The sequence below is a fragment of the Lissotriton vulgaris genome, chromosome 11, assembly GCF_964263255.1.
Source record: "Lissotriton vulgaris chromosome 11, aLisVul1.2, whole genome shotgun sequence".
Taxonomy (NCBI): Eukaryota; Metazoa; Chordata; class Amphibia; order Caudata; family Salamandridae; genus Lissotriton; species Lissotriton vulgaris.
This window is the reverse complement of record NC_141699.1, coordinates 1,096,922,390-1,096,942,104: the sequence shown is the minus strand read 5'-3', so window position 1 is coordinate 1,096,942,104 and position 19,715 is coordinate 1,096,922,390. Positions and strand designations below refer to the sequence as shown.

At 46.2% G+C, this 19,715-nt stretch overlaps 1 protein-coding gene across 1 annotated transcript in view; it reads right to left on the bottom strand.

Annotated features, from left to right (window-relative positions):
* The window catches only part of LPP (LIM domain containing preferred translocation partner in lipoma), a 327,664-nt gene that overhangs the window by 84,218 nt on the left and 223,731 nt on the right, over positions 1-19,715 (bottom strand). Inside the window, exon 6 of the mRNA XM_086944622.1 lies at positions 19,490-19,659. Coding sequence (XP_086800748.1) covers positions 19,490-19,659 — 170 coding nt within the window. The remainder of the gene's footprint in view (positions 1-19,489; positions 19,660-19,715) is intronic.

Below are 19,715 nucleotides of genomic sequence, written 5' to 3'. Positions count from 1 at the left end.
ATGGACATGGCCAAGATGAAGCAAAATAGCTATTTCAGTCATGGTGCTGATGTGAGACATTCAGGACACCGGGCTAGAGGGGTTTATCATACACTCCGAGGCGAGCAAACATATGGCTGACAATGGGGCGCTTAGAAGTCACCCTCTATGGTGGCGAGCTGTTCCAGTGCAGATCGTTTGTTGTGGTTTTTCAGTGTGGATCAGTGAGTGTTTTGTCGGTGCAGATCTTTGTGTGCGCTACTCGAGGGGTGGTGATCTCCTGCAGTACAATGGAATGAGCAGATGTGTGTATCTGTCTCTGGTGGCAGTACGACAGTTTGCCGACCAGGCAGCCCTCGCCAGACCTGTTCTGTTGATTATGTATTTCTTTGTCGGTAAAGTAAATAAACTATTTACATCTGAGTGGGTCATGGGTCCTTCATACGAAGCCACCACCCGGCCTTCAACACTCACATGTCCCATGTAGTCAAACATGGACAAGGAAGAAAAACAAATAGGAATGCAGTGGCGAAGAGTAGGCTTTGAGCAACTAAGATTTACCATGCAAGTCTGAAAGGGATCATTCGAGTACTGGACTAAAGAAGGGAAAGAAGACACGAGAACAGGATCCGAAAGTGTATAGAAGGGAGGAGAGGGGATCAAAGAGCGGAGAGAAGAGAGCAGGATCAGAGAGAATGGAAGAGAGCAGGATCAGAGAGAATGGAAGAGAGCGGGATCAGAGAGAATGGAAGAGAGCGGGGTCAGAGAGAATGGAAGAGAGCGGGATCAGAGAATGACAGGATCAGAGAGAATGACAGGATCAGAGAGAATGACAGGATCAGAGAGAATGACAGGATCAGAGAGAATGGAAGAGAGCAGGATCAGAGAGAATGGAAGAGAGCAGGATCAGAGAGAATGGAAGAGAGCAGGATCAGAGAGAATGGAAGAGAGCAGGATCAGAGAGAATGGAAGAGAGCAGGATCAGAGAGAATGGAAGAGAGCAGGATCAGAGAGGATGACAGGATCAGAGAGAATGACAGGATCAGAGAGAATGACAGGATCAGAGAGAATGACAGGATCAGAGAGAATGACAGGATCAGAGAGAATGACAGGATCAGAGAGAATGACAGGATCAGAGAGAATGGAAGAGAGCAGGATCAGAGAGAATGGAAGAGAGCAGGATCAGAGAGAATGGAAGAGAGCAGGATCAGAGAGAATGGAAGAGAGCAGGATCAGAGAGAATGGAAGAGAGCAGGATCAGAGAGAATGGAAGAGAGCAGGGTCAGAGAGAATGGAAGAGCGGGGTCAGAGAGAATGGAAGAGAGCAGGATCAGAGAGAATGGAAGAGAGCAGGATCAGAGAGAATGGAAGAGAGCAGGATCAGAGAGAATGGAAGAGAGCGGGATCAGAGAGAATGGAAGAGAGCGGGATCAGAGAGAATGGAAGAGAGCAGGATCAGAGAGAATGGAAGAGAGCAGGGTCAGAGAGAATGGAAGAGAGCGGGATCAGAGAGAATGGAAGAGAGCAGGATCAGAGAGAATGGAAGAGAGCAGGATCAGAGAGAATGGAAGAGAGCAGGATCAGAGAGAATGGAAGAGAGCGGGATCAGAGAGAATGGGAGAGAGTGGGATCAGAGAGAATGGAAGAGAGCGGGATCAGAGAATGGAAGAGAGCAGGATCAGAGAGAATGGAAGAGAGCAGGATCAGAGAGAATGGGAGAGAGCGGGATCAGAGAGAATGGAAGAGAGCGGGGTCAGAGAGAATGGAAGAGAGCGGGGTCAGAGAGAATGGAAGAGAGCAGGATCAGAGAGAATGGAAGAGAGCAGGGTCAGAGAGAATGGAAGAGAGCAGGGTCAGAGAGAATGGAAGAGAGCACGGTCAGAGAGAATGGAAGAGAGCAGGATCAGAGAATGGAAGAGAGCACGATCAGAGAGAATGGAAGAGAGCAGGATCAGAGAGAATGGAAGAGAGCATGATCAGAGAGAATGGAAGAGAGCATGATCAGAGAATGGAAGAGAGCAGGATCAGAGAGAATGACAGGATTAGAGAGAATGGAAGAGAGCAGGATAAGAGAATGGAAGAGAGCAGGATCAGAGAGAAAGACAGGATTAGAGAGAATGGAAGAGAGCAGTGTCAGAGAGAATGGAAGAGAGCAGGATCAGAGAACGGAAGAGAGCAGGATCAGAGAACGAACAAGAGCAGGATCAGAGAGAATGGAAGAGAGCACGATCAGAGAGAATGGAAGAGAGCACGATCAGAGAGAATGGAAAAGAGCACGATCAGAGAGAATGGAAGAGAGCACGATCAGAGAGAATGGAAGAGAGCACGATCAGAGAGAATGGAAGAGAGCAGGATCAGAGAGAATGGAAGAGAGCAGGATCAGAGAGAATGGAAGAGAGCAGGATCAGAGAGAATGAAAGAGAGCAGGAGAGAATGGAAGAGAGCAGGATCAGAGAGAATGGAAGAGAGCAGGATCAGAGAGAATGAAAGAGAGCAGGATCAGAGAGAATGAAAGAGAGCAGGATCAGAGAGAATGAAAGAGAGCAGGATCAGAGAGAATGAAAGAGAGCAGGGTCAGAGAGAATGACAGGATTAGAGAGAATGGAAGAGTGCAGGATCAGAGAGAATGGAAGAGAGCAGGATCAGAGAGAATGGAAGAGAGCAGGATCAGAGAGAATGGAAGAGAGCAGGATCAGAGAGAATGGAAGAGAGCAGGATCAGAGAGAATGGAAGAGAGCAGGATCAGAGAGGATGGAAGAGAGCAGGATCAGAGAGAATGGAAGAGAGCAGGATCAGAGAGAATGGAAGAGAGCAGGATCAGAGAGAATGGAAGAGAGCAGGATCAGAGAGAATGGAAGAGAGCAGGATCAGAACGGAAGAGAAGGATCAGAGAGAATGGAAGAGAGCACGATCAGAGAGAATGGAAGAGAGCAGGGTCAGAGAGAATGGAAGAGAGCAGGATCAGAGAGAATGGAAGAGAGCAGGATCAGAGAGAATGGAAGAGAGCAGGATCAGAGAGAATGGAAGAGAGCAGGATCAGAGAGAATGGAAGAGAGCAGGATCAGAGAGAATGGAAGAGAGCAGGATCAGAGAGAATGGAAGAGAGCAGGATCAGAGAGAATGGAAGAGAGCAGGATCAGAGAGAATGACAGGATTAGAGAGAATGGAAGAGAGCAGGATAAGAGAATGGAAGAGAGCAGGGTCAGAGAGAATGACAGGATTAGAGAGAATGGAAGAGTGCAGGATAAGAGAGAATGGAAGAGAGCAGGATAAGAGAGAATGGAAGAGAGCAGGGTAAGAGAGAATGGAAGAGAGCAGGATCAGAACGGAAGAGAAGGATCAGAGAGAATGGAAGAGAGCAGGATCAGAGAGAATGGAAGAGAGTAGGATCAGAGAGAATGGAAGAGAGCAGGATCAGAGAGAATGGAAGAGAGCAGGATCAGAGAGAATGGAAGAGAGCAGGATCAGAGAGAATGGAAGAGAGCAGGATCAGAGAGAATGGAAGAGAGCACGATCAGAGAGAGAGAATGGAAGAGAGCAGGATCAGAGAGAATGGAAGAGAGCAGGGTCAGAACGGAAGAGAAGGATCAGAGAGAATGGAAGAGAGCAGGATCAGAGAGAATGGAAGAGAGCAGGATCAGAGAGAATGGAAGAGAGCAGGATCAGAGAGAATGGAAGAGAGCAGGATCAGAACGAACAAGAGAAGGATCAGAGAGAATGGAAGAGAGCAGGATCAGAGAGAAGGATCAGAGAGCAGGATCAGAGAGAAGGATCAGAGAGCAGGATCAGAGAGAATGGAAGAGAGCAGGATCAGAGAGAATGGAAGAGAGCAGGATCAGAGAGAATGGAAGAGAGCGAATGGAAGAGAGCAGGATCAGAGCGAATGGAAGAGAGCGAATGGAAGCGGGCAGGCAGAGCGAATGGAAGCGGGCAGGATCAGAGAGAATGGAAGCGGGCAGGATCAGAGAGAATGGAAGCGGGCAGGATCAGAGAGAATGGAAGCGGGCAGGATCAGAGAGAATGGAAGCGGGCAGGATCAGAGAGAATGGAAGCGGGCAGGATCAGAGAGAATGGAAGCGGGCAGGATCAGAGAGAATGGAAGCGGGCAGGATCAGAGAGAATGGAAGAGAGCAGGATCAGAGAGAATGGAAGAGAGCAGGATCAGCGAGAATGGAAGAGAGCAGGATCAGCGAGAATGGAAGAGAGCAGGATCAGCGAGAATGGAAGCGGGCAGGTTCAGAGAGAATGGAAGCGGGCAGGATCAGAGAGAATGGAAGCGAGCAGGATCAGAGAGAATGACAGGATTAGAGAGAATGGAAGAGAGCAGGATCAGAGAGAATGGAAGAGAGCAGGGTCAGAGAATGACAGGATAAGAGAGAATGGAAGAGAGCAGGTTCAGAGAGAATGGAAGAGAGCAGGGTCAGAGAGAATGGAAGAGAGCAGGATCAGAGAGAATGGAAGAGAGCAGGATCAGAGAGAATGGAAGAGAGCAGGATCAGAGAGAATGGAAGAGAGCAGGATCAGAGAGAATGGAAGAGAGCAGGATCAGAGAGAATGGAAGAGAGCAGGATCAGAGAGAATGGAAGAGAGCAGGATCAGAGAACGAACAAGAGCAGGATCAGATAGGGTACAGAAGGGAAGAGCAAGGGATCAGAGAGCGGGAAGAAGAGAGCAGCATCTGAGAATGGGGGAGAGTAGGACCCGAGAGTGGACAAAAGAGAAGAGCGTAAAATCAGTCAGTAGAGAGAAGAGCAGAATCAGAGAGAATGGAAGCGAGCAAGACCAGAGAGTGGACAGAAGGGAAGAACATGGCATCAGAGAGCGGGAAGAGAGCAGAATCAAAATGGGGGAGAGAAGGATCTGAGAGTGAACAGAAGAGAAAAGCATGGAATCAGACAGTAGAGAGAAGAGTAGAATCAGAGAATGGAAGAGAGCAGGATCAGAGAGAGGACAGAGGTGAAGAGCAGGGGATCACACAGTGCAGAGAAGAGAGCAGAATCAGAGAAAGGGAGAGTACGGGATCAGAGAGCGGATACAAGGGAAGACAGTGTGGGAACAATGAGTGAAAAGAAGAGAGCAGGATCAGAGAGAAGGAAACTCCAGAGTCTGAGAGAATGGAAGAGAGCCAGATTAGAGTGTGGGGAGAATGGAAGAGAGCAGTCTCCCTCATAAGCTGCTTATTCCCCACCTCTTCCCTCCTGCTCCTCCAGTGCTCCTCTACCCTGCAGTCCTTGGTTTAAATTTCTGGTTTTGATTAAAGTGCTGCGTGTCACATTGGATCAGTAAATAAATTAAAGCAAATGGTTCCTGAGTCATTGCACCGATGCGCATATCATCTTGCATAGGTGCTCCCGCGGAATGGCAGTTTATTTTTTTGGTGACTATTGTACAGCAGCGCCACAAGGCTTTGGCAAACCCAATAGCTTTCCAAAAGCAAGACCAATTGGCTTTAAGAGAGGCTGGTGACTGAATGCAATAACTGAATGGGCTAACAATGCAGCCTCAACATAAATGAACAGTGCACCAGTAGAGAGCGCTGTGAACGTAGATTGATGCACCCACCAGCAGAGAGCGCTATGAACATAGATGGATGCACCCACCAGCAGAGAGCGCTGTGAACGGAGATGGATGCACCCACCACAGAGAGCGCTGTGAATGTAGATAGATGCACCCACCCACCACAGAGAGCGCTGTGAATGTAGATGGATGCACCCACCCACCACAGAGAGCGCTGTGAATGTAGATGGATGCACCCACCCACCAGCAGAGAGCGCTGTGAACTGAGATGGATGCACCCACCCACCACAGAGAGCGCTGTGAATGTAGATGGATGCACCCACCCACCAGCAGAGAGTGCTGTGAATGTATATGGATGCACCCACCACAGAGAGCGCTGTGAACGTAGATGGACGCACCCACTAGTAGAGAGCGCTGTGAACGTAGAAGGGTGCACCCACCAGTAGAGAGCGCTGTGAACGGAGAGGGATGCACCCACCAGCAGAGAGCGCTGTGAACGTAGATGGATGCACCCACCACAGAGAGCGCTGTGAACGTAGATGGATTCACCCACCAGCAGAGAGCGCTGTGAACTGAGATGGATGCACCCACCACAGAGAGCACTGTGAACTGAGATGGATGCACCCACCACAGAGAGCACTGTGAACGTAGATGGATGCACCCACCAGCAGAGAGCGCTGTGAACGTAGATGGATTCACCCACCAGCAGAGAGCGCTGTGAACTTAGATGGATTCACCCACCAGCAGAGAGCGCTGTGAACTTAGATGGATTCACCCACCAGCAGAGAGCGCTGTGAACTTAGATGGATTCACCCACCAGCAGAGAGCGCTGTGAACTTAGATGGATTCACCCACCAGCAGAGAGCGCTGTGAACTTAGATGGATTCACCCACCAGCAGAGAGCGCTGTGAACTTAGATGGATTCACCCACCAGCAGAGAGCGCTGTGAACTTAGATGGATTCACCCACCAGCAGAGAGCGCTGTGAACGGAGATGGATGCACCCACCACAGAGAGCGCTGTGAACGGAGATGGATGCACCCACCAGCAGAGAGCGCTGTGAACGGAGATGGATGCACCCACCACAGAGGGCGCTGTGAACTTAGATGGATTCACCCACCAGCAGAGAGCGCTGTGAACGGAGATGGATTCACCCACCAGCAGAGAGCGCTGTGAACGGAGATGGATGCACCCACCACAGAGAGCGCTGTGAACGGAGATGGATTCACCCACCAGCAGAGAGCGCTGTGAACGGAGATGGATTCACCCACCAGCAGAGAGCGCTGTGAACGGAGATGGATTCACCCACCAGCAGAGAGCGCTGTGAATGTAGATAGATGCACCCACCCACCACAGAGAGCACTGTGAATGTAGATGGATGCACCCACCCACCACAGAGAGTGCTGTGAATGTAGATAGATGCACCCACCAGCAGAGAGCGCTGTGAACTGAGATGGATGCACCCACCAGCAGAGAGTGCTGTGAATGTATATGGATGCACCCACCACAGAGAGCGCTGTGAACGTAGATGGACGCACCCACTAGTAGAGAGCGCTGTGAACGTAGAAGGGTGCACCCACCAGTAGAGAGCGCTGTGAACGGAGATGGATGCACCCACCACAGAGAGCACTGTGAACTTAGATGGATTCACCCACCAGCAGAGAGCGATGTGAACGGAGATGGATGCACCCACCACAGAGAGCGCTGTGAACGGAGATGGATGCACCCACCAGCAGAGAGCGCTGTGAACGGAGATGGATGCACCCACCACAGAGGGCGCTGTGAACTTAGATGGATTCACCCACCAGCAGAGAGCGCTGTGAACGGAGATGGATTCACCCACCAGCAGAGAGCGCTGTGAACGGAGATGGATTCACCCACCAGCAGAGAGCGTTGTGAACGGAGATGGATTCACCCACCAGCAGAGAGCGCTGTGAACGGAGATGGATTCACCCACCAGCAGAGAGCGCTGTGAACGGAGATGGATTCACCCACCAGCAGAGAGCGCTGTGAACGGAGATTGATTCACCCACCAGCAGAGAGCGCTGTGAACTTTGATGGATTCACCCACCAGCAGAGAGCGCTGTGAACGGAGATGGATGCACCCAATAGTAGAGAGCGCTGTGAACTTCGATGGATTCACCCACCAGCAGAGAGCGCTGTGAACGGAGATGGATTCACCCACCAGCAGAGAGCGCTGTGAACGGAGATGAATGCAGCCACTATTAGAGAGCGCTGTGAACTTAGATGGATTCACCCACCACAGAGAGCGCTGTGAACGTAGAAGGATGCACCCACCAGTAGAGAGCGCTGTGAACGGAGATGGATGCACCCAACAGCAGAGAGCGCTGTGAACGTAGATAGGTCCATCCATCTACATTAACAGCACTCTCTGCTTGATGGGTGAATCCAACAAGAAAAAAGGGAGTAGTTTAAGGGTTACCTTCAGGGCACAGAGGACAGGGTTCGGTTTATCGGACGTTGCTAACAATAAACCACCAAGTCTACAGAAGGTGCTGGGGGATAACCATGTGTGGCGAAGGAAGTACGGCTAATGAAAAATGCTCAGAAGCTTCCAAGAATACCCCACAGTGCCCCCTCATGGGATACTATGTAATCACAACCAAATTACTGACCACTATTAAATGAAGCAATCGGTCTGTCAGAGTCAAGATGGCGCTAGAAAGCTAAGGAGGACAAAGAATAAGACATTTTCTGAAGCTGAGCACAGCATTTTCAACACAAACAGCACGTCTCGCTCAGACTGCTGAGTCAGCAAGTAGGTGAGCTCACAGGAGTGAGTGAGAGGACAGCTTCAATCAGAAGGGAGTTCTGCTCTCTGCAGAGGTGGAAAAGAATAAAACCGCGCAGGCTATTGCACTTCATCAATGCTGAGCTGTCTTCCGCTGCTTAGTGCAGACAGTGGAGTGTACTGGAAGCGACAGGTACTGCCGAGGCAGCTTTAACAAGCGCGTCCGCCTCACGGAGTACCGTAACAGCCTCAGCCAGCACCATTCAATATCAAATAAAATGGAACAAACAATTTACTGCATCCAAAAGTCTGCTTACCTAGTGGTTTACTCACGGGTCCCTCACCGCATCTGCAAGTCTGCAGGGCGATATACATTTCGTCCCCAGCCCAAAGAACTACCTTACACTATATATATATATATATATATATATATATATATATATATATATATATATATATATATATATATATATACATACACACACACAAACACGTACATATACACATATATATTTATGTCGGACTGGTGTTGAGTCTTGCAATAAATTGAAAATCTGCACTACCTATGGGTCCTGCCTCGTCTTTCAAGATTCTGATTTGAATTTGGACGTCTGTGCTTACCGAATAAATATGTTCTAACCATTTCTCGCGATATTTCTCTGCCTCTTGGAAGAGAAATATCTTTGGAAGAAAAGAATTGCATAGTTATATTATTTTATTTGCGTCTAATTGTATTTACTTTGTCGCATTTATTGGCCATTGTATATATTGTTATAAATAATGAATTTTAACTAACTCATTCTTTATATATTATGGATTTTAACCATCTAATGTAGTAGAGGTCAATTGTTAACATGTATGTTTGGAAAACAGACTTTGTAGTGCTTACAATGGAGTATGTCCTTTCTTTCCATGATCACATGGTGTAGTGTTTGAAAAAAAGAAAAAAATGCTAATGAAAAAAATGTTAATTGACACATCGAAAAAAAACTGTGAAGCTCTGGGTACTTAAATGTGAATGCCGCACTAACTGACTGTCTGTGAGCAAGGGCGGATGCCCGAAACGCGTCAGATTTTGTTGGACTAGACTTTAATAAACCCTGTGCCTTCATTTACGTTTTGGATTCGTGTGGTCTTTCTGGGTCGATGAAATGCGGAGCCCTGAAGTACTGCTGTTGCTGTATATATATATACATATATATATATATATATATATATATATATATATATATATATATATATATATATATATATATATATATATATATATATATATATATATATATATATATATATATATATATACACATACATTTGGCATAGAAAACGTCTCCACACTTGCGCAGATAAATGACGAGACAAACCCAAAATTCAGTGCTGGTTATTTTATTCTGCTCTCCACCACTTCTCAACCATTACGCGTTTCGGCCGACCACGGCCTTGATCACAGGACAACGAGTAAGGGCGTATGTGCTCAATTTAAAGTGCTAGTGCCAATCAAAAAAAAAGAAAAAAATATATATATACACACATATATACATACACATATATACATACATACATATATACATATTATATATATACACACAGTCCACAAATGATTGGGAACGCCCACTGCCTCCAAACCAAAGGGCGCGTGAACACCTGGACCTCCCAGTCACGGTCCAAATTAATTCACCAATACTTTCAAACAAAAGCAGTTCACGCCGTGTCTGTGCGTAAAAGTTAATTTAATATATATATATATATATATATATATATATATATATCCAAACAACGATTTCTTCCACGGAAGGAAATCCTGGAGTCGCAATTTACCCAATATAATTCACAAGGAGGTTAGTTTCAAAGTTATTTATTCCAATCCATGGGGTGTCAAACAAAACCAAGGCAACAACCAACGCGTTTCGACAGCCTCCGCTGTCTTGGTCACGGTCCACCCCATGGATTGGAATAAATAACTTTGAAACTAACCTTCTTGTGAATTATATTGGGTAAATTGCGACTCCAGGATTTCCTTCCGTGGAAGAAATCGTTGTTTGGATAAAGTAGCGGTTGGGCTCAACCGCAGGAGTAACGCGGCCACACTTAGCAGCGCCTACCGGGAAAGAAAGGGAGCCATATGGATTGATATATATATATATATATATATATATATATATATATATATATACACACACACACACACACACACACAGTAAAAAACACAGGTTTCAGGGACATTATAGTTAGATGGACATTTCACTCCGACAAAACCAGAGAATTTCGCCTGTTATAGTTAGTTGAGCGAACTATAACTCACGCCCCCGTAATGCATTGCTGATGACATCACATATTACATCATTCATGACTTAATCAGTGACATCACGGATGACATTTCAGATTACATCACTGAGGACATCATCCACGTGATAATCTGATGGACATTCTCACACCCTAATATAACCTTTGATTCACCCACTCTAAAATACAGACTACCACTTTCGAAACCATAGACACTCCAATACCATTTACTACATACCCACTCACTGATTCTTGAGTCTACACACACATCCACTCACTCACCCATAAATTCACTCATACTACATAATTACCAATGCCCCGGGGAGGTGGCGGTTCCTGGGGCAGCGTCAGGGGTCAGTAGCCCCCCTGCAGTTTTCAATGAAACCCCAGGGGAGGTTACAGTCCCTGGGGCTTGGGGGGGCCCGTGAGGCCCCCGCATATAAATGATAAAGCCCCGGGGAGGTGGCCTCCATGGGGCTGCAGGGGCCCCAGCGGGACCCTGCTACATAAACAATGAATGCCCTCGGGACCTGGCCCAGCCAGGGGGCTTAAATAATTAAGCAATTTTCGGACGGAGTCGCGCCGGGTGCGCCAATCCAGCCGAATTCTTTTTTTAAATGCTTTTTTGGGCCCTGGGGGTCTCTGTGGGATCCCCCTGACCAAGCCTAGGGGGTCAGTGTGTTTTACCCTGCCCCATTTTCTTCTTTTTTAATGTCTCTCACCTTTTTCCTTCTCCCTCCTTAAATGGTCACCTGGCCATAGTCAATAACTAGTTCCCACAAGAGATTGCAACATGGTGGGCAAGTCAACTGGATGGCCAGAAACATCTTCATGTACAAATTTGGAGCAGACCATATTGTAGGGAGTGGCGCTCTCCAGAATTTGCCTAGGAGAAGACACCTAGGGCATGGGAGATAAAACAAGAGACTGACATTGGCGAGGGCAAAGGGAGTGAATGAAACATAAGACAGACCAAAACCTATAACAAAGTAATGAAAAATGCATAAATATACTAAAGTGTTCTCTACACCTCAGAGAGGTGCTGATTCACTGGGCAATCAGGGAACCTGTGAGTCACATTAGTCCATACACTCTGGGTCGATGGAATTCATTGTACAGGCTGTGCCACTGTAGTCAAAATTGATGAGGTGAGGCCTGTTACATCTGAGATGATAGGACCTCTGCTACATGGTCAAGAGGGTCTCAAGGGATGGGAAACACATTTCAGAGTTGGAAGATATGATCCAAAAGTATCATAGCCCAGCGGCCCAGTCAGCGATGCCATCCAATGAGCTTCAATCAAGACCAGGAGATGAAGAGAGCAGCAGAAGACAGAACAACCTATGCTGTATGGGGTTCCCTGAAGGATCTGAATGCAAAGATCAAAAACAATTTATAAAACAATGGCCAACAACTATCATTCACTGTGCGTCATAACTGAACGGGTCATTGGATGTTGACTGCAAAACCACCACCCCAGGACCATCACTTAAGTATATTGTCCTTTTCTTAAATTTTAAGACAAGATTCAGAAAGAAGTTTGATTAAGGGACGAAATCTGTTTAAATCACAAGAAAAAATATATATATATTCCCAAATTATACACCAGCAGAAATCATATAAGCAGGTAAATCAGAAGCTTCGGGCAATAGACCTTAAATACATGTTACTTTTTCCTGCCAAACTCTAGGTGATATTCCAAATGAAAACCTTTTGTCTATGAAATCTAGATGAAGCTTGGTCTTGAGTAGAAACAAGACACCCAGGTGGGTACAGGAGTTACTGGAATAAGTATCAACGCACACGGCACAGGTGGCAAGACCAAAGGAAGGAAGAAAAATCAACCTGCAAAGAATTACCAAGACCTGGCACAATAAGAAAGATCATTGAGACTCCTAGCTAAAGAAAAGGTGATGCCCCAGGGTGAGGAATCATTTGACTCAGAACGTGCAAGAAGCTATTGAAGCATCATCGAATCGCACATGACAGACCTACAACTATCTGGGCATTGAAGCACAATTGGTTGAGCAAGAGGAGCTATAAGCTACAATTCTTATGTGGAAATCACCTCAGGAATAATGTGGAAGTCGAAGCAATGAGAGATGCAAACAAACTTAACCATTACATGAGAGGGAATGTACGTGGTCCTGTTCCATCTTTCTGCTTAACAGAAAGCACCCAACCAGGCTCCCCATATCAATCACAGCGCTGCAATGCATTGTTGTGATTGGTCTGAGTCCTGTTCGGGGCTCAGCCAGGGAATGGGAGCTAGGGGCATGTTCTGCACCCAGACTATAATGCAGCCCGGATGGAGAACATGCAATGTGTGCATGAGTGTTGGGCTGGCCAAATATTCATGCTCACTTGGAGTGGGCAAACCACTCCTTCCCTGCCCTGCTCTGTGAGCAGAGAAGACCCACCACACCCACAAAGCTGCAGCAGAACGGAAAAATACAATGTTAATAACATCGCATGATCATTTTTCCCCTTTTTTTGCAGTGCTGAAGGCAGTGGGGCAAAACTCCTCCGCCTTCGTGGAAAAGCCGTCCCTGGGGTCATGGCTATGTAGGACAGTGATTAAACTGAATATATATAGGCAATTTGAAGGGGGTTGAGGGAGGGAAGTATTGATTAAGATTGCGTGTAAAGGTTTTGTAGCGCCAATAGGTAGAAACAATGGAAGAGCAAATTCCTTGCCTACAAAGGTAGCTGGCAACCTCCCATAATGCCACTTTTAAAAGGAAAGAAAGATGACTAAGACAAGGAAAACCCCGAGGAGCACCCAGCACAAACCATACGAGTCCGGTGACAAAGCATGGAAGCAAATTTACTGGTCAGCAAATAAAGCATTAGAAGAAAACACCATTGTAGCAGGCTTAGGTTGTGAGGAGAAGCTGATGAGACACCACTGCAACAGCAGAAACATTCCGCAGCTACTACAGGAAATTGTATAGCAGGCAAACTCACACCCTGGGGGAAACCGAGCACCGCTAATAAAAGATCTTCTGGTTCATCTGAGGATTGCCTCAAGTTAGATCCTTCCTTAATGGCAGAGGAGATACTTTGGGTAATCTTGGAGAGGTTGTCCGGGAGAGTCCAAGCACAAATGGAAGTCCAGTAAAGTTCTTTAAAAAGTTTGCCTCACTGGTTCCTGCCCACCTGCAGTTTCTTTTTGGATTTGGATCTTCATGCAATCTCCCTAGCACTTCATCTTCACGGCACTACCATTTACGTAATCTGAAACCCACACACGCCCCCAAAAGACCATTCCACTCATCTAATTTCCTTAATTTTAGACTTGTATCGTTTAAACAGATTTACAGTTTTATAATAATCTGCCAGGGCAGCATCGTGTGGGTAAGGTTTCAAATCAAAATTGTTTAGACTGTAAAAACAGTCACTTTCCTATATACCACTTAATGTCTAGTCGTTCTCTACTGGAAGCCAAACACACCATGCTGTAGAGGGTGGTGGTTTAATCCATAGAGTCTGACCCCAAGCTTGCTAGACGCTGTATCATGCATAGCTGGGTGGAACCCAGATGCTTATGAAGTTCAGTCGCCAAGGACATCTTGGTGGCTAGGAGACTGCACGCCACTGGAAAAGCGACACGCCCTCTACCTTCGAAAAGAGGTTCTGAGGATATGACTTTTTATGCCACAGCAGATAAAACAGTATGTAAAGCAAGAGGCTGCCTTGAGAAACATAAAACGCCACGTGAATCCTGCTGGGAACACTTCAGAATGACTCAACCCGCAGTATGAAGAGAATCTTGGTTTCCCTAATGTCACGTAACGATTATGTAGAACCAGACAAAATGATCACTGTTCGAATGGAATACGCTGAATACCTCGTGTCTGTTTTGTTGTCAATTAAAATTAAAATCAAAAGTTAAATAAAAACAGCTAAAAAAAACAACCTTTTGTTCTCCACCAAGCTTAGGATGCTCAAGTTCGAAACTTGTCAAGCGGCATGGAACTGAAGAGACGATTCTCTCGAGCTACCTCACATGACCCTGGCAACCAGTTATACAACTAAAATTAGGGGAATAAAGGCTGCACACATTTGAAAACATACAAGTCAACGCCCAATCTATCAAAGGAACTATTCAACATCGTTAGTAAACTCAAGTGCCCCAAAGTTACTCCATTGGCCTACTCGCCCTCGCTTTTTTTACTTTGGGGCGCATGTGATGGACAAGGTTCACGCAGAATTCGCTCTTGATGGTGGGCTCTGTTGCAATAACAGTAATACAGACCCCACTTCTACAGATCTTCATTCACGGCTGGACCTCCCGGTAGCCGTTAATGAGTGCCAAGCACCAACCGGTGTCTCATGGAGCCGGCCGCCGGGCACTGCAGAGGGTCCCAAGCCTGCCAGCGGAAGAAGCTGTTCAGTCCATGTAACATGCGAGCTTGTCGCTGTGTTCAGAAGCCTACCGGGTCATGGCATTCTGCTGTGACTTGGAAGTTAGTGGTAGCAAAACCTCTTTTAATGAAGCCCTCCTTGCGTATGGAGGAATTTGGCAAATTTCAATCAGATTCTTCAGTTGGACAGGACACTTGATACAAAATGCCATATGTCAGAGGTGTCGTTCAGTAGGACGTCTCAGCTGCTGGTGCAGGAGGACCTCTGATCCGTGGCAGTACTGTTCTTCTGGACCGATGGCATACAAGAGGTGTCCATCTTTGGTAGCATAGACTTGAGGACAAGGAACATGGCCTTTCCAAGGGCTTCTATCTGCAGATGGTCAGCAGAAGTAGAGAGAAAAGTAATTCTAGGCTTAATCTTCTGAAAATCTGGATTTAGGTTGGATAATAAACACGAATTCTCTGGCACTAGAGAGTCCCAGCCATTGTGCAGAAGCGCTGCAGCCCTGAAATGCAAGTGAGAGCTTTCGGGAGGCTAGTAGACATGGTAATCCAAATGAGAAAGCAGTTATGCTCCCAAGAATAACTCAACCATACGCATTACTAAGCGGGGAAGTCGGGCAGTCAACTACTGAGGAATCGGCAGATACCCCTGGTCGCACAGAACTAGTCTTCTCCGTACTTCCATCCATACTCAGACCGTCCATCTAAGAAATGTAACATCCTAACAGTGGACGGCTTCCCAGATTCCTGAGGAAGCCACAAGCAGACAAGATGCTACTAGTCTGGACCAGCGCAGACAGTGGCCACCTCCCCCACACCAGAGTACCTATTTAAGATCAATCCACATCACTCATTTGAGACGGCTCAAAGCCAGCAGTGAATGCCTTATAAGAAGAACCACAAATTGTCGATTAGGATGGCAACAAGAGAGTTGCGAGACTGGAGTCAAAGGATCTCAACAGAACATTAATTTTGAAAACAAATTTGATTAATTGGTGTGTGCCCGCAGACCAACCTTGCAGTGTGAGAAACGGGTGGAGTGACCGGCCACGGGGACCACCTGAAGCAAGGAATATCAGGCAGATTTTGTGTAACAGAAAACAGGAAATTCGTGAGCTGTAAAAACCAATGTAATATTTAAAACACATTCTCACTGTGTACATCAGTATTAGAGAGAAATTAGCATAACTGGAGGTTCACATGAGGATCCAAAAGGCACTCCGTAACATTCTGCCGGAGAGGACTGTATTGTCAATGTGAGACAGTAAAAATTAATTAGAGACAAATAACTCCATTTTGTGCCCTTCTATCGCAGGGAGTTTACAGTCGAGCAGCCAAGAATTCACTCAGCATAATGAAGTGCATAAGTAAAAGCCTTAAATGACCAGAGTGATTACTGCAGTGTCCTGATGCGGAGACTCACCCCATGTGACCCCAAGTGACGGGGACACCGGCCGCCCACACGCGCCAGCTCTGGCTGAAGGCGTTCTATCGGAGTATGGCCGGAACTCGCACATGCAGAGACAATCTGTTAGATTTGTGTCTACATTTTTCGCCAACAATTCTAACAATTATTGGAAATTCTGGCAAAAAAAACTTGTGCTCTCTGATGTAACTTTCTATGGATGAAGGCCTCAGACACCGCACATCTGGGCCACTCGCACCGTTTCTCCATTGTATCTAAAACAGAAAAATTAAAAACTGAAATTTGCTAGAGTTTAGTAAGTGAACTATAACTTGTGCCTCCGTCATGCACTGCTTAGGACCTCACATATTACATCACTCATGACATGTTAAATAACATCACTGATGATAACAAACCAACCTGTTCCTCAAATTACTCTATGAACCACTAGTTCATTACAAAAAGAGTAGGTACTAAGGTGACCACAAGCAAATACAGCGCAGGTTGATTATGTGCACGAAATCAAAACAGAGCAGTCCTGCACGCAAGCCTGGTTCAGTATGGTAGAAGTCATATGGTGCATACTTTAGCTGGGAAGTTTTAACTGCAAGCAGTCCTTCATTCGAACAAGGGAACCAAGGGCAACTGGAGTGAGTTGCAAACGTGTTTCAGTGAGCCTGGGGCTTGAATTCAGGGCCTGTTGCTAAAATGTGAGAAAAACTAAAACTCCTCCCTGCAATACATTGTTCGTCTGTAGCCTTCTGTGCACACGCCGGCGTAAGAGTGGTGATATAGTGCTATTGATAATTTATATATCAACTGGGGATTTATAAAGTACAAACATATATATTGCCAGAAGTGCAGTTAAAAATTCAGACCTATAGGCTTTGTTGTAGTATGTATATTTTATGGATGTCTCTCCGATGGTTCGAATAGCAATACGAATGTAAGCATCGTTCTGAAGGTGTGTGCCATACTGCTCATTTCAGGAATAAGTATAGGTACTCTTAAAAACTACGGAGGGCTGTCTGTAGGGCCTGCTGGGGCTCGCTTGATCATTGGCTGGTGTCAAAGATCTGAAGCCACTGATGTAAATTTCCATGGGCCAGATGAACGACCTGCCAAATAGCGACTCGCAAATCGCATCGCTTTTGCGACTCGCTATTTGGCATGTACAAGAGTGTCTTGGACAGGGTTTACCATTCCCAATGAGGTCCCAAAATGCGAGGCTCATGAATATTAATGAGCCACTCGCATTTTGTGACCCCATTTGGAATGGCTGGCACTCCCATGGATGGTGGCCAGCTGGGCTCAGCAGACCACCATGTCTGGGACTACTTTTAAAGGAAAACGGGATGCATTTAAAAAAGAAAAATGAAACGTTTTCATTTCATTTTTTAAGGGCAGGCAGTGGTCCCTGGGACCACTGCCTGCCCTAAAAACTTTTTTTTGCATGCATTTGCAAAGGGGAAGGGGTCCTCTGAGACCCCTTCCCATTTGCAAATGCATTACCACCAACTTGAAGTAGCTGGTGATTTGCTAGTGTTTGGCGACCACAATTGCGGTTGCAAAACATTCGTACATGGCTATAGAGTCGCCACTTGGAAGGGAACACACCTTCCAAATACCGAGTCACAAAAAAGTATTTTGTGAGTCACAATTTAGTTGTGAGTTGCAAAATACGGTTTTTGCATGGGCCAATGGATTTTAGCGTGCACAAACAGGTCTAAGACCCATTTGTGCAGGCTAAAAACCATCGTACATCGGGCCCCAAGTCAGATGTGGTATTTAACTTGCAGATCCATTATAGCAAACAAAGAACAAGCACTATTTCGGAAGGGGTTAAAGATTTATACGTCTGATCGTATTATCCTGTACAAAGATATTCCACTTCTTATGAACCTTAATCCGCACATAATATCTACAAAATGGAGTTGATTTAACAGTCCTGCATGTTGCAAAAGTTTAATGCCAAAAGCACCACTGAGGAGATGAAAAACTGGGTCTGCATGTAGCTTGCGAAGTGCCTTCCAGTTTGAAAAGTGCATAGCAAAGTGCCACGTTAATTGGATGATGCCATCAGTCATGTCATCCGTGATGCCATTCAACATATCAGGAGGCGTGTAATATGTGGGGTCATAAGTGGTGCATGGTGGGTGTGTTCAGAAGCTCTACTTAGCTCAGTAAACTGGAACTGGTAAATTTAGATTATTTGTTTTTGCTTTTAAACAGTTTTTGTGGTCATTCAACACCTAACTATAATGGCCCTCTAACCTTGGTTTCGTCAGTGAGTTGCTCGGGTATTTCTGGACAACCCCTCCCCCAAAGTGGTGGGGGATCAGGGGATCTCCAAAACTTTCAAGGAAGAAGCGAAGGTGGACATTTTTTGGGGGAACATTTTGTGATGAAGTTATTAGGAAAACGAAAAACATATGTTATATGTATATATGTGTGCATCTCCATGTATTCATATACACATACATATACATACATATATACATACAGAGGGGGTTTTAGGGGTGAAGAGTATGACTGGTCATGTAAAGCACTGATAGACTGTTAAATATGGTGCAAGGCTACAACAGACTGATCCATTCTAAGCAGAGCGCTTGGCCATTTTGATTTAAACAAAAAACACTTTCTATATTTTGTCTCTATATGTTTGATTGGACATTGTCCAAAAGTTCTTGAAAAACCTGTTGCTTCTGCTCATCTATTTGTACATTACCCCTTTCTCCTTCCACTCCAAGTGAACCATGTATTTGTTGCAGTGTAATTCTCAGCAGCAATAAGCATCGACGCTGTGAATTTCGATGAATGGCGGTAGACCTTGTGAACGGAGTGTCTAAGGAAGGATTTGTCCACCCCAGAAACAATCCACGACCGGTCATCCATACTGTGGGCCTTTGAACAGGACCCATTGGTCTGCAGTGCCAGGCCACCACGCGACAGGCATATGAAGGGGCATCGGTGCCAATGCAGCGTGCTCACCAAGACTAGCAAGGCGGTCCTTCGGGTGATTCGCCAGTGTGGTTTCACCCCTTGGCCAGTAGAAAGTCTACATTTTTAAAGGAACAAGTTGTCTTATTACATGTTTTCCTAGGAAATGTGTTGCAATGTTCTGAAGATTGGGACAAAGACAAGTGGTTGGCTGGCATGGTGGCACACAGGTTGTACTCACGATGTAGCACGGCTCGCAGAAGGCCTTCTTATCCAGGGCGTAGAAGGGATGCCCCCTCAGGTTGTTGTTGCAGGTCATACAGGTGAAGCAGTCCACATGGAAGACCTGGTCCATGGCTGTGCAGCCGGTGCCTTCTCCGACGACATTCTCACCACAGCGGGAGCAGCGCCCTGGAGAAAGGAGGAAGCGCAGGTAGAGTCAAGAGGTGCTCACTTACTGGTGATGG